Source organism: Protopterus annectens, chromosome 4.part0, assembly GCF_019279795.1.
Source record: "Protopterus annectens isolate FY-2018-M chromosome 4.part0, PAN1.0, whole genome shotgun sequence".
Classification (NCBI taxonomy): Eukaryota; Metazoa; Chordata; order Ceratodontiformes; family Protopteridae; genus Protopterus; species Protopterus annectens.
In genome coordinates, this window is record NC_056733.1 from 503276334 (window position 1) to 503297262 (window position 20929).

At 37.5% G+C, this 20929-nt stretch overlaps 1 protein-coding gene across 2 annotated transcripts in view; it reads right to left on the reverse strand.

Moving 5' to 3' along the window:
• RPH3A (rabphilin 3A) overlaps positions 1-20929 on the reverse strand; it is a 1850086-nt gene that overhangs the window by 1194396 nt on the left and 634761 nt on the right. The window contains exon 3 of one of the 2 annotated variants that reach the window (XM_044068419.1): positions 8772-8783. The exons of the other annotated variant lie outside the window; for it this stretch is intronic. Within the exon in view, the coding sequence (XP_043924354.1) occupies positions 8772-8783 (12 nt within the window). The remainder of the gene's footprint in view (positions 1-8771; positions 8784-20929) is intronic. 2 annotated transcript variants of the gene reach the window in all.

Sequence of the window (20929 nt, forward strand, 5' to 3'; positions counted from 1 at the left end):
GGGATGCAGGGAGGGGACAGCTACTACAACAGTGATCTATTCGAATCTGTGATGCATGGAAAGTATGCTCTGCTGCTATTTTAAGTGATACTGCTATTTTAAGTGATAACAGTAATCAGTGATGAAAGGATAATGTACACTGCTGCTGTACTAAGTGACTGCACTTGCTCTGTGATGCATGGAAATTCTGCACTGCTGCTGTTTTAAGTGATAGCACTAATCTGTGATGCATGGAAAGTGTGCACTGCTGCTGTTTTAAGTGATAGCACTAATCTGTGATGCATGGAAAATGTGCACTGCTGCTGTTCTAAGTGATTGCAGTAATTTGTGATGCATGGAAATTCTGCACTGCTGCAGTTCTAAGTGGTAGCACTAACCTGTGGTGCATATAAAGTGTGCACTGCTGCTCTTCTAAGTGATATAGCACTAATCTATGATGCATGTAAAGCGTGCATTGCTGCTGTTCTAAATGATATAACACTAATCTTTGATTAAAGGAAAGTATGCACTGCTACTGTTATAAGTGAGAACACTTGATCTGTGATGCATGGAAAGTGTGCCTTGCTGCTGTTCTAAGTGATATAGCACTAATCTGTGATGCATGGAAATTGTGCACTGCTACTGTTCTAAGTGAAAGCACTTGATTTGAGATGCATGGAAAGTGTGCCCTGCTGCTGTTCTAAGCGATATAGCACTAATCTGTGATGCATGGAAATTGTGCACTGCTACTGTTCTAAGTGAAAGCACTTGATTTGTGATGCATGGAAAGTGTGCCCTGCTGCTGTTCTAAGCGATATAGCACTAATCTGCGATGCATAGAAATTGAGTACTATTACTGTTCTAAGTGAGAGCACTTGATTTGTGATGCATGGAAAGTAAGCACCGATGCTATTCTAACTGATGGCACTAATCTGTGATACATGAAAAGTGTGCTCTGCTGATACTGTAAATATTAGCACTAATCTGCGAGGCTCAGAGAAGTGTGCACTACTTTGATGAAATATAGATATATAGGGCTAGTGTGGTCCCATTTTTTCTACCTTATATTTAGGGTAAGTGGCTACTTGAGGGCAAGATATTGACTTTGTTGGAACAAGGGTCCTTAAGATGCTTTTCCTTGTTAGCTGATGGATTCTTACTAAAACTGCAATATACTTGACATTGTAGAGAAAAACATATCGGTGGGTTCTGTGAAATGTGAACTTTTGCAGTCCTACTTGCTAACTCTTCAATCTTGTACAGTCACTTTTCTTCACATTGTTCATATTTTGGAAAAGGCTGTCTCCCTTGGGCTTCAGGCTCCTGGCAAAGGATCTTGCCTCCCCCATAGTGCCTTTTTTAGGCAATGCCATGAGGTCAAAATTGCCAACATGAAAATTTATCAAAACATAAATTAAAGGTCATGCTGCTAAACGCTATATATCTAAACATGAAACTGCACTCACTGCAAGCATTCTTAACCCTGGAAGAAGCTGAAATTTGTGCAGTCACAGAAACCTGGTTCAATGCTGCAGAGAGCACCCCAACCATACCAAGTTACTCATCCTATCATTCATTCAGACCCCAAGCCATGGGCAACAAAACAAAGGAGGTGGAGTTGCAATATATATAAAAGACATACACACCTCTAGGCTGGTCAAACAGCATGATGCACAGGAAATACTCCAGGTGCAGTTAACAATTGACAAGAACCCTATTGAAATCATAGCTAGCTACAGGCCTCGAACTCTGACTCAAGATGCCCACTCCATCTATCTGGACCTCTTCGAGTCTATCAAGATTCAACCCTTTACCCTGATCCTGGGCAACTTTAACTATAAAAGCGGAGACTGGAAGAAATACTCATGCCAAAACACAAATGTCCAGAGATTCCTTGATTTCGTCAATGCAAATGCCTTGGACCAGTTGATTGACACCCCCACAAGAGGTGAAAATATCCTGGACTTGTCATTAACCAACATGAGTAACCACCGCAGCATCCCTACAGTGTCATCATCCCTGGTAAGATCCGACCACAAAGCATTCACTTTCAAAGTCAACAACTCCCCTGACCCCCCCCCCCTTCCCAGCTAGGGTCAAACAAAACAAATTCTCCAAAGATGATTACAACCTCCTGAGGTAAGGTATAAACAGCTTCACAGCCCCCTCCCCCTCCACAGAAACTGGCACATACATATGTCCAAACTTACACCAAAGTTCTATATGAGCATTTATATAGCTTCATGGAATTAGGAAGACCAGACAGGATGAAATCATCCTCCTCAAGGAAGAGTAAACCTGTCTGGTGGACATCTACAATAAATAAACCATATAATAAAAGGAAAAAAAGTGCTGTCCAGGACCAAGAAGGAGCAGGTGATTAATTGGAAGCAATCTCTCCTTAGCTTGAACAAGCAAATAAGAGCACTAGTGAAATCCTCCAAAGCAAACTTTGAATCCACACTGGCCACATCTACTAAAGACAATTATAAGGCTTTCTTCACATATGTCCGCAATCTCAAGGGAAGCACCCAGATCTGCTCAGAACTGGTGGTCAAGGGCACCACATACACAAACCCTGTAAATATAGCCAACCTGCTGGCAGACAGGTTCAGTGAAAACTTCACTCCTCCACCCCTCCACATCAGTAAAACAGGACATCCCCAGTACCTGCTCCCCTCCCCTTATTTCTAGGGAGCAAGTCATCACTGCCCTCTCAAAGGCAAAAAAATGCAGCCTCCATGGGACCTAATAACATCCCAGGCTGCATCCTACATGAACTCAGGCTGGAACTTGCAGCACCATTAGGCACCTTATTCAACCAAAGCCTGAGTACCGGCTTCATCCCAGTTAAGTGAAGGACAGCTACTGTCATCCCTTTGCACAAAGGTGGAGCATCCAGCAATACAGGAAATTATTGACCCAACAGCCTAACTAGAGTGATCTGCAAGGCCATGGAATGGATTATCATGGACCTCATTAACAAGGACGTTGGCAACCTCCAGACATTTGATCTGACACAGTTTGGTTTTGTCAAGGGGAGGTCATGCCTGTTAAATTTGGTTGACTTCTTTGAGACAGTCACCAAGGCCATAGACAAGAGGAAGACAGTGCACACCACCTACCTTGACCTGGCCATGGCCTTCAATACTATTCCCCACTCAGGTATGATAGATAAACTCTCTCAACTAGGTATCAATCCATATGTTACCAGATGGGTAGCAAATTGGTTACTGATAGAACCCACCTGGTCAACATAAGGGAAGCCACCTCAAGTAGTGGACCCGTAACAAGTGGTGTACCCCAGGGATCAGTCTTGGGGCCACTGCTGTTTGTGATAGACTGCTGAGAGATGCAGGCCAAATCTAGTGGACTATGGCTGACAATGTTTGGAGATGACTGCAAGCTGGGTGCTGTCATCAATTCCCCTAGTGATGTGGACATCCTCCAAGAGGGTCTCACCCAAACAAATGACTAGTGCCAGAAATGCATCATCATCCTTTTTGGGGAGAATGATGTCCCACACATTATCACATTGATAATAAGGCACTAAGCACGCAATACACAATCAATCGTGAGGGACTTCAGAACCCAAGTTGATAGCAAACTGACTTTTGGCCACAATATTGCCTCTGTTGTATGTAAAGCTTTCTACATGGCCCACCTCATTAGTAAGGCTATCTCATCCAGCAATAAGGTGGTCATAACATCCCTGTATTCTTCCCTTATAAGACCCATTATTGAATACAATGCCCCTTTCGGCATGTACCTCGCAAAGCACATGCAGCAGCTGGATAGACCACAGAGATTCCTCACCCGGAGAATCCAGGGCCTCAAGCATCGACCCTACACAGATAGGCTAAAAGCCCTGTCCCTCTACCCAGTTTCCTAAAGACTCCTTAGAGCTGACCTCTATATGGCATACAAAGCAATCTCAGACCCCACCCTGATGGGGCTGTTGCATATCTGCAAGTCAAGCTCCACTCAAGTAACCTGCATGTGAGACCTCAACCTGGTCTGTGACATCAGTAGGACTTGTTGATGGGACAGATTTGTGTCCCAGAGACTCCCCTTTTGTGGAATAGACTCCACTCTACGTAAAGCAGAGTACCTCATTAAACCTTTTTAAGCTCAACCTGGATAACTGGATGGGGAACAGAAAATACACCCCTGGGATTCCACCTATGTCTCTGCTGGACAGTGGCATAGGATGCTGATTTGTTGGAACATGGGCTAAATTCTTGGCTAGACTTGTAAGGGCCTCAGGGCCAATAGCCTAGTAACTTCCTACAATCCTATGATCCTAAATGATTTATGCCAGAAGGATTTGGTTTAGCAAATAAACTACAAATCGTGTATATAGGCATGCCAAGTTCTGGAATTTAGGCAATTTGTACCTATTACAATACATTGTCATAGTTACATGAGGTTACAGACTTAATATAAGATTAATTTGGATTCCTGGAATTCTAATAGATTACACTAGCCAATCAAATGGGCTAACATCTCTTATTTATCTCTGAAAAATGAATCCTGCTATTTTCTGAAAAAAATACCAATCTTGCTGGTAATGAACACCATAAATTAAGACATTATTTTGGTTATGAATCTACTGGTAAGTGTAGGGGTGCTTCTCTTTGACTAAAACAGGGGTTTCATATTGTAACTTAGTGGTCATAAAGAACCCCATGGGCAGATACATTATGATTAAGGATTAGCTTTACTGTGTTTGAATATCATTAGTGGATTCATATATGCCCCCCTGGTACTTCAAGAACTTAGCCTAATTCCAGTACTGGGGGATTGGGCTTCCTTTAGAGAGGGTTTTACAGTTTATAAGGGATTGGAATGCTATAATTTGCTACAAAGAAGTACAGGCCAGCCCTACACTGATAATGTTACTGCCCTTGGAAGTTGTTTGATGAAGTACCTGAAAGGCATGTGCTTTATAGACATGGCTAGACAACACCAGTCATTTTGTATTCACAGAGAATGTTAATCCAAGTTAATGGCTGCATATATATTTTAGAGGCATTTATATTTGATTGGAATGTAGTCATGTTTAAACAATAATCTCTGTTTTAATTACTTTTTTTTTTCTTCCAAGTATTATACAATGTGTCTGTCCTACAACATAAAAACTAAGATTACAGAGATCAGCTTTGCAGGATATACAGGTGGCAGTGGTGGTACGGCGGTTAGCTTTGCTGCCTCACAGCAAGAGGTTCTCTGGTTTGATTTTTGGGTTCCGAGTCTGCATGTCCTTCCTGTGGTTGTGTGGGTTCCCTCTGGCTGCTCTGGTTTCCTCCCACATCCAAAAGACATGCAGCAGGTAGATTGAACCCTCTAAATTGGCCGTAGGTGCATGTGTGCCTTCTGTGGAAGGTTGGGCGATGAACTGGCAACTCAACACTGTAAAACTGCACTGCCAATTGTTCTGTGGACTGTTGCTCTGCTGTGGTGACCCCTAATGGGGAAAAGCCAAAAGAAGAAGCTTTGCAAGATACATGGTACATCTCAGGTTGTAAATAGCTTGGAACTCTTCACAGCCAGACAGTCAGTTGTCAGTTTTGGATTCATCAGTATTATTTTGCAGTTGTAACAGCACTAATAGCCCAGAGAAGACATAACAATGTATTGCTCTGCATACTATGAGATAAGCACTTTAAACAATGTATCATACAATTGTCATATCATATGCGGATGTAAAGTACACAAGAAGTGTGCTAATGATTAAAACCGTATTGCCGGGAATTCAGAAAAAAACTCACTGTTTGCCAACTGCAGCTTGACCAATTAGCCTGGAAATGAGATAATGTGACTTAGAGACAGCTGTAGTTGCTATGAGAAAGCCCTCATTATTGTCACATTAGCATATCACTTTAATGGACTCTAGCTAACACTACAACTGTCAGACCTGAGGTCAGTAGTGTTCACTCTAGTGTTCCATGCATTACTTTGGCAAAGGGGACCCCCCGACACTCACACACAGAGTCAGTTACTCATGCAGCTCACAGACACACACACACACACACACACACACACACACACACACACACACACACACACACACACACACACACACACACTGATACCCCTAACCACTCATCTTTGTTGAACTTATCAGCATTTTGACTGTTTCCATAGGAGTGAATGGGTGACAGCCTTTACTTTTACTCCAACAGTTACATTTTATGCAATATAAATTAGGGAGACTGGCATTTCTGGGGGGCACATAGTTAATTACTAGTAGCCACTCACTCAAATTGCTGCATTACAATGCAATTCTACCAGCAAGACCATTCTCCATGCTGAAGCCCCCTCTAGCAGAGAACCTCACTGTGTAAGGCAGTCAAAGAATCAGAAAGGTTTACTGTGATGTGAAAAATGGACATGCTAAGGCTTCCCAGAAAATGTGTATGCATTCAAAGAAAAACAGTGACAAGAATAAAACTAACATTAAATGCATCCTCAAACGTTTCAAATCTGCAGTTCAGTGCCTTTGGATATGAAAATGAATCTACTTGTGTATTAGATGTCACAAATCTTGTGAAAGTTCACACTGTCAAAACTCAAGTGAATCGTGTTAGACTTTTAGAGTATTAAGTAATACGCAGATTGTATGACATCTGGAGTCCAGTTCCATTAACCAATATGAAAATGCTTGTCTAATTTATGTATAAAAATGTGAAAAATAAATGATGTGGCTGACAAAAATGACAAGTACATCTTTCTTCGGCTGTAATTTGCAAGCATTCTTTATAAATGGTTAAAGACTGTCAGATATAGCTGAAGATTGTTCGTATTTATAGATGATATCTGACGTGGTCTGTGGTTTTGCCATATGTGAAAACAGCCCTTTCCTATAACGTACCTGAAGAACAATACTTCAAATAGAAATGTTGAAGCATCGAGTAGAAACAAGCAGTATCATTCATGTTAATGCTTTTGTATACTTTTCAGACATTTAGAAGAAAAGCGGTGTCAACAAAGACTGACTTGGTACTCTTCACAGGAGCTCAGCTAGATGTTTGTGTTCTCTACTTCTGGAAGGTCAAGAGAATAACATGCCTGCAGATACCCAACTGTGCTGTATATGTCAAAACGCTAGAAAAATATTTCTCTTCTGCACTAAGGGCATAAAATGATCACATATACCACTGCTGATCCAATGTATAACACATACCAGCATTAACCTGTAGCAGTAATCAATGTTTATAAAATTTTCCAGTGCCTGTGCATTATGATGTACTCATAGACAATTGGCCTCAAGCAATGACCAGAACAGCTAATTTTTTTAACAATGTAAAGGTCTTCCTCCGTCCTCAGACACTTTCTTTAACTGCTGGACATCTGCAGATGGGAAAGGCTAAATTGTAACATTGACAGACAATTATCTCATTTTCCAGATGTATAGATTGTAAGATGGTAGAGATTCCAAATGCTGATAGCAGTGATGGCAGCAATCAATAATCATGCTTACACTAAATGGTATAGTGTCATTGGGTTGTGTAACTAAGATAGCCATGAGAAAAGAACCTGAACCTACAATGAATTAAGTAGCTAGTTATATTTAACAGCTCACTGGCCAAGGTCCTGAGAAGGGACATCAAAGGTAATAATTCTGTCCTCATGCTCATGGCTCACAGGATAGCAGTGGGTAATAACTTTATCCTTGGGTTCATTATTACTATGATACAATATGTGATGAGTCTTGGTACCTAAGCCAGAATACATGATGAATGATTTGTACAGTTTTTGATTCATGGGTAGAAGTCCTAGCTAGAATATATGGTGGCCCTCTTGTTATGCTCTTGGTTGCTATCCTAGCATAGGTAATGCTATAATATATAATTTTGATTCCTAAAGTCTTTGTTTAGTGCAAAATGGGCGAATCTTGGTTCCATGAATAAACTGAATGATAGCCTAGTCCCTGGATTCTTTGTTCTTGTGGAGAAATGAATGTTAGCCCACTGCTAGGAATCTTGTTTCCTGAGGTAATATGGGTAATGTCCCAGTCCTAGGATTCTTTGATCCCAATTTAGAATGTGTGATTACCCCATTAAAAGGATACTGAAGTAAAATTAGTAATAACACAGATCCAGGGCTCTTGGGTGATGGCCACAACCTATTATCATCAGTTTTAACTTTCTTTGTTCTCTAATTAAAATGTAAAATGGTCCATTTCATGGTTAGAGTAATAAAATATGGAATTATTTGGTGCTACAATTCTTCATTCCTAAGATACATTTGGTGATAACCTTATCATGATATTACTGTTTTCTGTGGTGATTGAATATCAGCTCAGTGATAGGTCTTTTGGTTTCAGTGTTACAAGTAATAACCCAAACCTGAAATGTTCAGCTGGAAAAAAAAGGTTTCTTTAAACTTTAGCTGGATAGTTATTATGTATGCTATATAACAGCTATTTTTAAAACAATTGCCCTTAAATTGCAAAGTCTATCTTACAGTGCATCTAATTTGGAACAAATTCAATCAACCTAGTTTCATTTAGTGACAGCCATGTTAAATATAAACATTCTGTATGTGCATCTTCTTGGTACCTGTTTACACACATTGCATTGCTGATGTTTCTGCAGTTGCAGTGTGCTCTGCATACCAGAACTTGTTCTGCTGTATTTGTGGTATACAAATTGAAAGCTTATTTGCCTGACCTATTTCAGATTTGTAAAATATCAGGAGACATGAAATGAGTAATAAAGAGATGCATTTTACACAAAGCATAGTAATGAATAAAAAGGCATATGAAAGAAGAATTAAGTTGTACTCACTGTTCCTTTTCACTGTATGAAAGCAAAAAAAAGGAGAAAGAAAGAAAAGAAACACAGAGAATATTAATTAAATATTGGGGACACCAAGGAAATATTGTTTCTAATGTTTTCCTAATATTAAAACAAGCCTTTTGAGCTAATTATAAACTGATGAAAAACTCTATATTTATCAAGAATAAATCAACATCTAAAGGTATCTATTTTTGATAGGTAATGCAATTCACTCATTTTCTTGGTTTAAAAACATCCGCTTTCCTTTGTTGTTTCCCTCTGTCTTGAGGTAGCAATAGCCACAGGCTGCAATAACTTCTGACCATTCCATCAGGAACTGTAGGAGGAATTACAAGCCACTGTCAAATAATAGGTCTAAACAGCTTTGCAGTTTTATGCAGAAGCACAATGCATTTCTCCCTTATCCTTTGACTAAAGTCTGTGAACTGTCTTTTACTCCCCTACTTATTTATAGTACTGCGAATGAAATTATGACAGGAGTAATTAATCAGATTGCATGTGTTAGATAGCAATACACTTACATGTGAAAACTGCATGTTTTTGAAATGCCGTCCCAGAATGGGCAACCCAAAATTTGTCATTTATTCTCAAAACTGTATATTTTCATAATATTTTTAGAAAACATACAACTTTATTTCAAAAAGTTGACTTTTATATTCTTCACCCTTATTACACACAGTTACTAAAATACCATAGTTTGTCTTTTCTTAATAGGCACCTATGCACCAAGTGCATTTTCATATTCTCAGAGAGTATTTTCTTCAATGCAAAATGATCTCTGCACAGCAATACATATGATTGCATGACTTAGTTTATTCTCCTTTTGTGTAGCATATCTACACTATTTTGTTCCTCATTGGACAACTTGCTGGGAATGGAAGAAATCTTAGAATACTTTCTGACCTATAAATTATACTACTCATCATATTTTAAGTTTTGGGCCATGAAAAGCCCACACAGCCAAGGAGTTTATAACCCTTTGTTCATTCGTTCCATTTGGGATTCACAACTCCATTACTGTGTACTGGATTTTATTGTTGCATTTCTTCCCTCTTTCTGAGACCACAAACCTTAGTCTTTAGGAATTCGCAGCTCTTTTAGTATGATGCCATAGAATGAATAAACCCAAAACCAGTGACAGAAACAGTTTCTAAGTGAGAAGGACTCCCTGCAATTGATTCTTAGCTTAACTACAGTGTTGCATCTGAAGAAGAAATACCTTTTCAGAGTTTGTTAAAATGTGATGAAGATCACAAGGCTGACTAACAGAATAACTGCATGGCAGATGTACTTAACAAAAAATACTACTTCATCTCAATTCCCCTCAAACAGAGAAAAGAGTCAGGAAAAACGGGACTGTGAAAAGTTGCCCACAGTCACTTTCACTACAGCCTATAAATGCTACCACAGGATTATACTAAGTGTGCCACAGTAACTGTGCATTATCCTAGGATGCCAGGCACAAGTGGGCTGCAGTACAATAGCCAGAGGTTTCCATGAATACTCTACAGTGTGCAGTGCATGACTTAATAACTGAAGACCACCAAACTACTGACACGTATGCTAGTTAACCAATATTTTACCTCTATCCCTAAAATATCTTTATTTTAACACCAGGCATTATGCTTATGGAAGCTAGCTATGGTATTTATAATTGTATTATAAAGGATTATGATCATTTTCATGATCTAACTCAAGACATGGATGTCAAGAAATTCACCTCAAGAGCAAAACTTGAAAGTTGAATCTTGACCTCCTTGTTGGAAACACTTAAGACCTTGGGTTAGGATATGATCATAATTCTTTGCAATGCATGAAATAGTAACTGCTCTTATGTATATCAAACATTAAAGAAATGAGAAAAGGTATAGTAGGAGTGTTTTACAGCTTAAAAAGCAGCAGCAAACTAACCACAGACATACAGAGTACAGCTGTCTTGGAAGTATATCACTTCATTTAGACTTTAAAAAGTCAAAATGTAGTGTTTAATGGCTTCCTGACACTCTTCTGTTGTGGCAAATGAGCAGCGTTGATACTCTATTATGTGACTGGTGCTTAACAGTGATGAGGGGGTGCTTAGCAAGCCTATCTTTTATAGGTCAATAGGTACTTATGAAGCTATTGATCTGAGAGGACCTTAAAAAGCCTAGCATTACATTCCTGTAGTAGTTTTTTGGCCCTTGTGTTTTGTGTATGAATAACCCAGAGGCAGGCAGAACACGAACATGATGGGACATTTACTTGTTGCTCCTTTCCATAAATGTCACGTGTGTAAACTGATTTTCACCAATTTCAGAGTAATTGTAGCAGTTCATGCACTAAAATATATTTAATGATATGTTATCTAATAAAAAGTACCATACCTATCAGTCAGTGCATGTTATACAACTGTTTGATATGATCAATGCCAGCAACTACATAGACTTTATGCCATATGGTGCCACGGCTATAAAACATATAGCCACATGTGGCCTGTATATAGGCACACAGTAAAGATGGAAACATCTATTTATTATAGCTGTATTATAGGCATCAGCTAAACAGAACATGTCAGCACACAGACTACCAAGCATGCATAATATTAGGGGAGAAATTTAACAAATTAAAATCAGTAAACTGCAGAGAACATTAAATTCCTGCATGTGGACTATAGCACATATCTTGATTACCAAAGAATAAATGAACTGATGTTGTACAACTATAGCAGGCAAATGCCAAGGGCTGAGGTAAGTTAGGCAGATGAAAAGGAAGGGAGGGGTTGTAATAACTGCTGGAAGTTGACTGTACAGGGCAGCATATTCTGTGTCATGTATACTGTCCACAACTATTCAGTAAATGAGCATGGACACCTAGCAGTAGGATCTGATGAGGAGGGTTCATGTGATGGGTGTTTCAGTCAATGAGGGTGTCTTGGTATAATGACAAGAACAAATTGGGTTACATGGCAAATCATCTGCTGCACTTGGATAAACAATGTGGTAAGGATGCACTGCTATGTTGAGTAATCTTACTGTGTGACCTATGGCTTTTACAGACACACTCACATTCAATGATGAAAAACTTGCACGTACCTGTGCATATGTGCATACATGCATGTGCACACATGCACACTTTATTATTTATCCTTTCTTGGCCAGTTTAATCCCACTAGGCTTGCAGCACCACCAGAGGTGGTACTAATACTACTAGAGAAAATTGGGCCTGGACATTGGGGAACTTCCCCTACACTTTTTGAGCAGGGACATTGTTTGATGTAGCACTTCCTATTTCCGGTCCAGCCACGGAGGTGGCTTGGAGAAGTAGAAGGAGCATGGTGAGTGTTTGGGGTGTGGAAGAGGTTGTCAAATAAGAAATGGAGCAAGAATTGGATTGTTTAAGTGCAAAGGTGGCAGAGCCTTCACAAAAAAAAACATTGCTGTCAGAGGAAATAATATGTGAAGGAGAGGAGCAGAGGTTCAAAATCAATGAGAAGGGAGAGGTGAAGAAGGAGAATGAAGGGAAGGTTATCAAACCTTCACAAGACACAGAATTGCTGTTCCAGGAGAGACTGTTTGGAGAAGACAGTGGATCGCAGCAGGGATGTATTACAACAATACTCCAATTGGGAGGATTTTGGGATGTCTATTTAAATGATTTAATTAATCATAGTGAACCAGAAAATGAGAAAGTGGGGTCATGTGGAGAAATCATGGACAGGATTCAGGAAGAAGAAGAAGAAGTGAAAGAAATAAGAAAAGAGACGAAGAAGTCATATGCTCAAACAATGAGAGAAGGAGAAAACAAGGAAAAAAAGACAGTGGATGTGAGAAGGAAAAGGTATCTTGTAAGAATGAGCAGTAAGAAAAAGAAGAAAGAACTTGGCAGATATGAAATTTGGGATAATATTATATTGCCCTTAGGTATATCTCCTAAAGAGGTAAGAACATTTAATCCTGTTAAGAAAGATTCTTGTTGTGATATTTTATTTAAAACAGGGTACTATATGAAAAAAATTCTAAAACAATATGAAATAAAGGAGAATTATAATCTATGGAACTTATATGTTATTCAAACATTTAACAGAGTGACAAAAAAGAAAATGTATGTGCAGTTTTGAGCTGAAGTAGAAAAAGAAGTATTGGAGGACTATTTAAATATGCAAAGATGTTATGGATATTACAAAAATATATGACAATAGAGGTTTATGGACTAGGGGGTGGGAATGTGCTGTTGTATTGCAAATGAAAAATTAAACCAGAATATATATTCCAAGTATGATAAATGTGGAAGGAAACAAAGGGACTTTGAAATATTGGGGCAAAAGAAAACATGTTTCTTTTGAGGTTAAAACGATCATTTAATTAGTAATTGTGATAAGAGAAAGTGTTATATTTGTCATAAAATGGGTCATGAAGCAAAAAAATGTCAACTGAAATGTGTAAAATGTGAACAAACATAGCATTTATGGATGGATTGTAAAGAAAATATAGAAGAAATGGGGGTTACAAATATGAGCAAGAAGTATTCAAGAATATAATATAGAAGTGGAACAAGAAAACAACAGGAAAAACAATGGAGGAGAGTAAGGGGTTAGTAAAAGATGATGGATAAAAGGAGTGAAGAAGAAAAGAAGGAAGAAAAGATAAAGTCAACTGAAGATGAAGTTATTAATTAGGTAATGATTAAGGGTAAATGGAATTATATTGGGAAAGAGTAAAATAAAATGAAAATTTAAGAATATAGGTTTGATAAAAAATAAAAAGGACAATGGATGATACAATAATTTTATAAAAAAATGAGAATATTAGCTATAAATGTCAACAATATAAAGAATATTAAAAGAAGGCTAGGGGTATTAGAATGGTCAGAAACACTTTATTTGGATATTATAATATTAGAAGACACAAGAATTCTCACAGAAGGGGAGAGATTACAAGTAAATGAATTATGGGAAGGCAATATTATGTGGAATATAGGAAAAGAAATGTGTTCAGGCATTTGGAATATTAAGTAAAAAATAGACATTTTGGATTGTACTTTAGTAACATTAGGTAAAGTAACAGCATTGGATGTGAGATGGAAAAAGTAAGTATACAGAATTATTCCAGTCTATGCATATGTTACACAAAAAGAAAAAGAGTTGATGTTTAAAAGAATTTTAATGACATGAGTGTTAATATGCAAATAATATTAGTGTGTGATTTCAATTGTGATTTAAGAAAAAGAAGAAAAGGAGGGACTGATGTTAAAATAATAGCAGAGATTTTGAAAAGTGGAGATTATATTTATACACTAACAGACAATGGACTTATGAAAGGGTAACTTAAGAACAGAAACTGACTATTTTATGAGTTCCAAAAGTTTGTAAAATTTACAAAAAGGAACAAAAGTAACAGGCTTCCCAAACCGTGTGGCAATTTGGATAGAGATCCAAGAAAAACAATATATATAAAGATAGGTAAAGGTGTTAAAATTAAATGAAACTGGCTTAACTAAGGAAGGTAGAGAAAGGATTATATAATTATGGAAAGATCATATAGACATGAGAGTGTTTTATAATAACTGAAAAAGTTGGTGGATAAGGTTTAAAGAAAAATATAAATATTTTTTTTAGAATGGCAAAGATTAAAAAGAATAGAAGAGAAACAGAAATATAATGAAGTCAGTCATGAAGCATTTAGAGAGGTAATAAGAAATGGAAAAGATTTTCTGAAACAGAAATTAAATGATATATGAAATGAATCAAGAGAAAATTTAAAAAAATGTTTAAACAAAGGTACTTCTTACAAGGAAAGAAAGAGGAGGTGGCCCAATACTTAAATAAAGTTGTAAAAGAAAATAGAAGAATAATAAGAGAAATAAGAAATGAAAAAAGAAATTATTAAAACACAAAAATAAATAATTCATGTAATAAAAGAATATATAAATAAGAGTTTATTAAAGTATAGGACAGAAGGAAAGCATAAGTGGGGAATGAAAAAATTAATTAAAGAAGATAATGAGTGCTTAGAAAAGAAGATAGTGGAAACATGAAAAATATACTAAAAACGGTGAATATGGACTCAGCAACAGATCTGGATGGGATTGAATATTTCATGTACAAAGATATGTTAGATTGGCAGAAGAAGTATTTTGCAAAGGTTCTAAATGAATGGCTAGAGAAAGGAGTGAAAGATATAGAAATATGTATTGGAGCTATGAAATGTATATGGAAAAAATAGAAAAAGAAGATATAAAAACTGGAGACTAATATTGTTAAAATAATGTGAATTATAAGACATTTATGAAAATAATAGAAAGGAGATTAGAAAATAAGGGAAATAAAGTATTGGATGACACAGTATTTGGAACAAATGGAAAACTGAGCCAAGATCTTTTGATAATAATTAGGGAAATGGTAGATGACATAATAAATATAAATTCAAAACAAAAATTGTGACAGATGATTTAAGTAAAGCATTTGATAGGATACAACATGAAGCTTTATGGAAGATTTTAAAATAGTATAAGTAATAAAATAATAAAAATATTTGTTTCAGTATATGACAATAATATAGTAAAATTAATAGTAAATGGCTGGTTCATGAAGAAATAGATATAAGAAGTGGTATAAGACAGGGTTGTCCAGCAAGTATTTATTTTATTTGTGTTAATTATGAACACGGTTGTGAATGAAATAAATTTAACTCTGAGAATCACAGCATATTGAACAAGAGAAGAAATTCAAGTACCAGTGATGTTTCTTATACAGATTATATAGTTTTAATAACTAAAAATGAAGACTGGATGAAAACAGCTCTTAAAAAACTTAATCAACAGTTAAAAGCTATTGGTCTATTTATAAATAAGGATATAAATAAAGGTTTAGGATTAGTAGGAAAAATAATAGTGATTCCATTTAATACAAAAGAAATTGAGATTTTAGTTATAGAATTTGATATTACTCACTATAAATTAATGCAGTGGCAAAATATGGTACAAAAATAAGAAATATATATTTGTTTTGGAGAACATATAAATTGATGTATAGAAAAAAAGTATAGTTGATTAATTCTGTTTTATTATGTAAAATAGCATAGTTAGCAAATGAGTTTATGGTTCCTGCAAAATATGAGAAAGAATCATTGTTGGGAACCGTGATGAACACAGAGAGTGTTTTTATTTTGTCGGTTTAATTGGTGGTGCTGGTATAAATATGGATATGATAGAATATGGATATTATGGTGATAAAAGGGAAAAAGGTGTTAAGAATACAGATTGGAAATTGTTTCATATAATATGGATTACTTGAAAGGAGAGATTAAATAAGATAAAATATACTGGAAAATGAATATTGTCTGATATACTAAAGAAAATATGATTTTGGTTGTGGAGAAAAGAGTGGGGGGATTAGGTATGTGAATAATGCAAAGTGAATGTATACAAAAGTATACATAGAAATTAAATTATTAATGTAAAACATGTACATAATTGCAAATAATTTGTATATGATGTAAATACTGTAAATGTAATATGGCTGTTAATGAACTCCTACTCTTTTGATAGATGCCATGGGATCTTTTATATCCACCTGAGCTACCACCAACTCAAATAGATGGGAACTCTGTTTATTATTACACTCAAGAGTGCATCACCCCCCTTATCCTGCTCTGCAGTGTCAGCAATAAATCTACCTGGTGTGGTAAAAGAACCCATAGCCTTCTGCACCAAAGGTGAGTGTGCTACCTGTTACACCACTAACACTCCTAATACTTAATGCATGGTGTGATTTGACTAATAGGGTCAAATAATTTGGACTGACAAGGTAAAATAACTTTTTTGGGTTTCATCACAGCCTGCTGGACAAAATCCTTCTTCAATGAACTGTATATATCAGATGGCGATTATGGTTAATATCACTGATGTCTTGGTATTTAGGCAGAAATTATGTTTCGTGTATCTGGGCCAGGGTGCTGCATGTTAATGTGGTAGGGTTGAGTATGACAGAAGAGTAGTGCAAGTGATTTTTGCAATAGAGTACAGCAGATTGGTTGCAGAAAAAGTTTTTCATTTTGTTGGCCTTTGTGTTTTCTCTGCTGTTATACCACCTTGGAATCAGTAAAGTTAAGAGGCTAAGAAAGACACAGGGGTCTTGCTCCCCTACCAAACTGTTTTTTTTTTTTTCATTTTTAGTGATACAGTTTTTGTATGTCATGGGGTGCTGTTTAGGTTATGATTGCAGTAGTTTGATTGCTATGGGTGGGTTCTGTTGATATGTGCTCTGATATTAGATACCACATTATTCTAACTGCATACACTAACATAGAAAGCCTTCAGAGAGATGATATCCCTCTTGGATTCAGCAGGTCTTAATCTTTCTGTTATCCACATAAGAAAATTGGGAGAGGGTATGTGATTTGAAATGAATAGCACTTTTACTAGTTTCACAGAACAGGCTTGAGACATTGATTAGACTTTAAGTTGCTTAACTTGCTCCAGTTCTGTAGAACACCTTCTTCTCTGTTTCAGACAAATGAACTGAAGGGATATTTTAGGAAGACACTTAAGTTTTATCTTTTTAGGAGAATTTTTCTAGACCCTGGCAGAGATGTTTCACGCACATTCACATGGGTAGATAAATATATACAAAAAATAATAAATAAAGAAGTCCACAAGGTTACACTAACATATGCATCCCAGCAGTGTAAGTAATGGCTCTAGATGATTGCCACTGCAGAAGTGACAGCCTGACCTCAAATGCAAAAATAGGAAAAAGGGCTTGAGGTTGGGTGAATTGCTAGATGCATCTCAGTAACCCAAAGGCCTTATGGTTCTAAGATTTACATTAAAATGCATTAATGTATGTACAGAACTGATTTATAACACCAACCAATCTTTTGGTTCCCATTGTAGGTTCAAGGACAAGAAGTGCACTCCTTGGAATTGCAGAAATTTAAGTGCCATTAAGATGAAATATATTCTAAGTCCGCAATTGTATTTTATTGAATTCTCTCTTTCCCAATGTACAGTGATCTCAGAGTTAACATATAGTAGTAGTAGGTGAGTTGGAGGTGCAGCCCCCAACACTGGGACTACAGGGAGGCTTCACCCCTACAAAAGAAATTGTGTAATCTGCAACCGTGGCTTTTCCACTTCATTAAAATTTGCAGTGAATCTCAATTTATGTTTCATAGTTTTGTGAATCACAGTATTGCGTACTGAACTTTCAAAAATGTTGCCATATTTTTTCTGGAGAGGAAAAATCTCTCATTATTTATTCAGAATGAATTTATAAGGATTGAGTAAGCTTTCAAATAACACATCTGAGCTAGTGAACTCGCACTTTTATGGCTCGATTCTTATATATGCATGAATAATATCTGTTAAAATAGTGCCAACTTTTCACAAACTTATTTATTTTTCTATTTATTTTATTTTATTAATTTGCCAGTGAGGTAAACCCATTAGGCTCACAACTGTCTATTTTCAGAAGTGACCTGTGAGCAGAGTTTGGTAAAGTGACTTGTTTAGACTCACATGATAGCCAAGTGGAGACTAACATAATCAAAACCAGGGCTCCAGGGCTCATGCTCTAGGTGAGGGCAGGTCATGGCTGAAAAGAGTCAGCTGGCCAGTCAACCTACCAAGTTATCAAACTACAACAAATAGTAAAAATAAAAATAAACCAGAAGCAATCCTTTTTAGCAGCTAATAATTTTATATATCATCCATATGATGTGACTTTATTTTCTGCTTTTAAAAGAGTAATTACAGCTTCTTAGCATGCATTTATAAGCCAATCATACATCCTCTGAAACCAGTGCTAAACCTGCTTTTTTTCTTACTGGAAAGAAAGACAGAAATCTCTTATCAAAATGATCTATAAGCTATTAATATACACAGCAAGTATTTCAAGTTCCCTTGTAACAATATGAAAATTGATTCTTTAATGAGTTATTTAATGTTATTCCTATAAGCCTACCTGAATTTTTAACTGTAATTTTACAGTTGTCAAGACAGTATTCAGTAAAAGATTATTACCAAAATGTACAGCTAAGCCGTGGTGGTACAGCAGTAACGTTGTTGCCTCACAGCAAGAGGTTCTCCTGTTCGATTCTCAGGTGGGGTGCCTTCTGTGTGGAGTCTGCATGTCCTTCCCATGGTCGAGTGGCCTCCAAAAGACATACATAAATGGGTATGCCTTCGCTGAAGGTTGGGTGTCGGGCTGGCAACTCGGCACCATAAAAATCTACTGCCAATCATTAGCGAACCAGAGTTCCACTGTGGCAACCCCTAACCGAAAAACAAAATGTACAGCTAAACATTTTAATGCATGATTTATGCAGTTAATTTATTTTTAGTTAATTAATTTAGTCAGATAGTTTCACATGATGATACAGTATGTTTATTCCTCCAAGATTTGACTTTTTGTGCAAAAGAAAAAGTGAACAACCTGTCACTATGTCCTCATTTCCTTGTGCTGGGAAAAATGACAGGCCTAGGTACTGAAACTTAATACTATTTTACAATATGGCTTTTTTTTAAATTTTCATCAGGATGTCTGTCTGTCTGTCTGTCTACAGTGCCTCCTGTATCCATTTTTTTGCCTCCCTATCCATCACCTGGAGGCCCTTCAAGGATCCCCACATATTACCATGTCCTTACATATGCAGGTCTGTCCCTGTCTTCACAGCTTCCATCCCTCAGACATGTAGGACATTTTCCTCCTTAAGCCCCCTGACATGTGCAATGATGTCAGAGCAGATGGAGCATGTCACTGTGTCATTTCATATAACACACATGAGCAAACTGAATCTTATACTTTTGTGACATCCTGTATCACTGATTGTCAGTGATAATGTAGAAATTCTTATATAGCCTCCCCAAGGGAAAGAGAGTTGACCATGGGCCACTTCCTATTAATTCTACTGAATGGCTCTACCAATAGGTTACAGCTGGTTCACTGGTTCATAGGCATGTACTAGGCTAATGGCCCTGGAGCCTTTAAGAGCCTAGCTCAAAAAAATTGCCCAGACACCGTGCCACCCAATGTTAGTTCACAGTGCCCCTATCCAGTAGGGCAACTGGAATGATCCCTGGAGTGAACTTTCTGTTACCCATCCACTCGTCAAGATTTTTCTTGAAAAGGCCAGCGAGGTGCTCTGCTTGACATGAATGGGAAGCTTATTACAAAGTATGAGCAGTCTTTGGGAGATTAACCTGTCCCTCCAGCATGTTCTGTTAATTGTGGTAATAAGGTTGTGATCTCTGGAGCATGTGGCACGGGGGGATTGGGATTTCTTTAGGTGTAGCATTTCAAGTAGGGTTGGGTTGGACATGGCTTTGTAAGTCAAGCAGAGATCACCTCTAAGTAGGCGATAAGAGACTGAGAACAGCTGAAGTTTTTTGAGTCTGTCCATGTAGGACTTGTGTTTAAGGCCTAGGATCCTTTTTTGTGAGGAACTTTTGTGGGCTCTCCAGCTGTTGTAGGTGTCTGGTCAGGTACATGCCAAACAGGGCATTATATTTGATGACTGGTCTAATGAGGGATGAGTAGAGAGGGATGATGACCTCTTTCTTCCTGGATGTGAAAAGTACAGTTGTGTGCTCTTACCATAAATGTAGATGTTTGAGTGTGTTCATTGTTGCAGTCATTACTGTAGGGTTCTTCCTGTTGGCAGCAGCCCTCGATCGGCCAGAGACACAAAGTCGGGTCCGACATCAGCTGAAATCGCTCCTTCCCTGACATCAGTGCGCCAGGGGTATAAAGGCCTCAGCCGATGCCATTTCCCCCAGTTTTTCTTGCCCCAGATGCCGGGTGCCCAAAAAATAAAGGCCAAAAACTTAGTCTGATAGAATAAGCAAGCATCAAACTAGAACATTCCCAAATTTCACCAGCAAAAATACCTCAGAGAAAGAGTAGTGCCAAGGAGACACAGACAGTACTCAAAGAATAACAAAAGAGGGGATAGGAGGGAGGGTAACCCAGACTGCAACAGTGAACACACTCAAACATCTACATTTATGGTAAGAGTACACAGCTGTACTATGTTCATCGTGGTTCACTGTTGCAGTCATTACTGTAGGGTTGAATCCCAAAGTTAAGAAAGGGTGGCTGGAGAAGGAACAGAAGGGGCGGCTACAAAACCCTGCAGGACTGCAGAGGCAAAGTCTGCCCTAGATTTAGA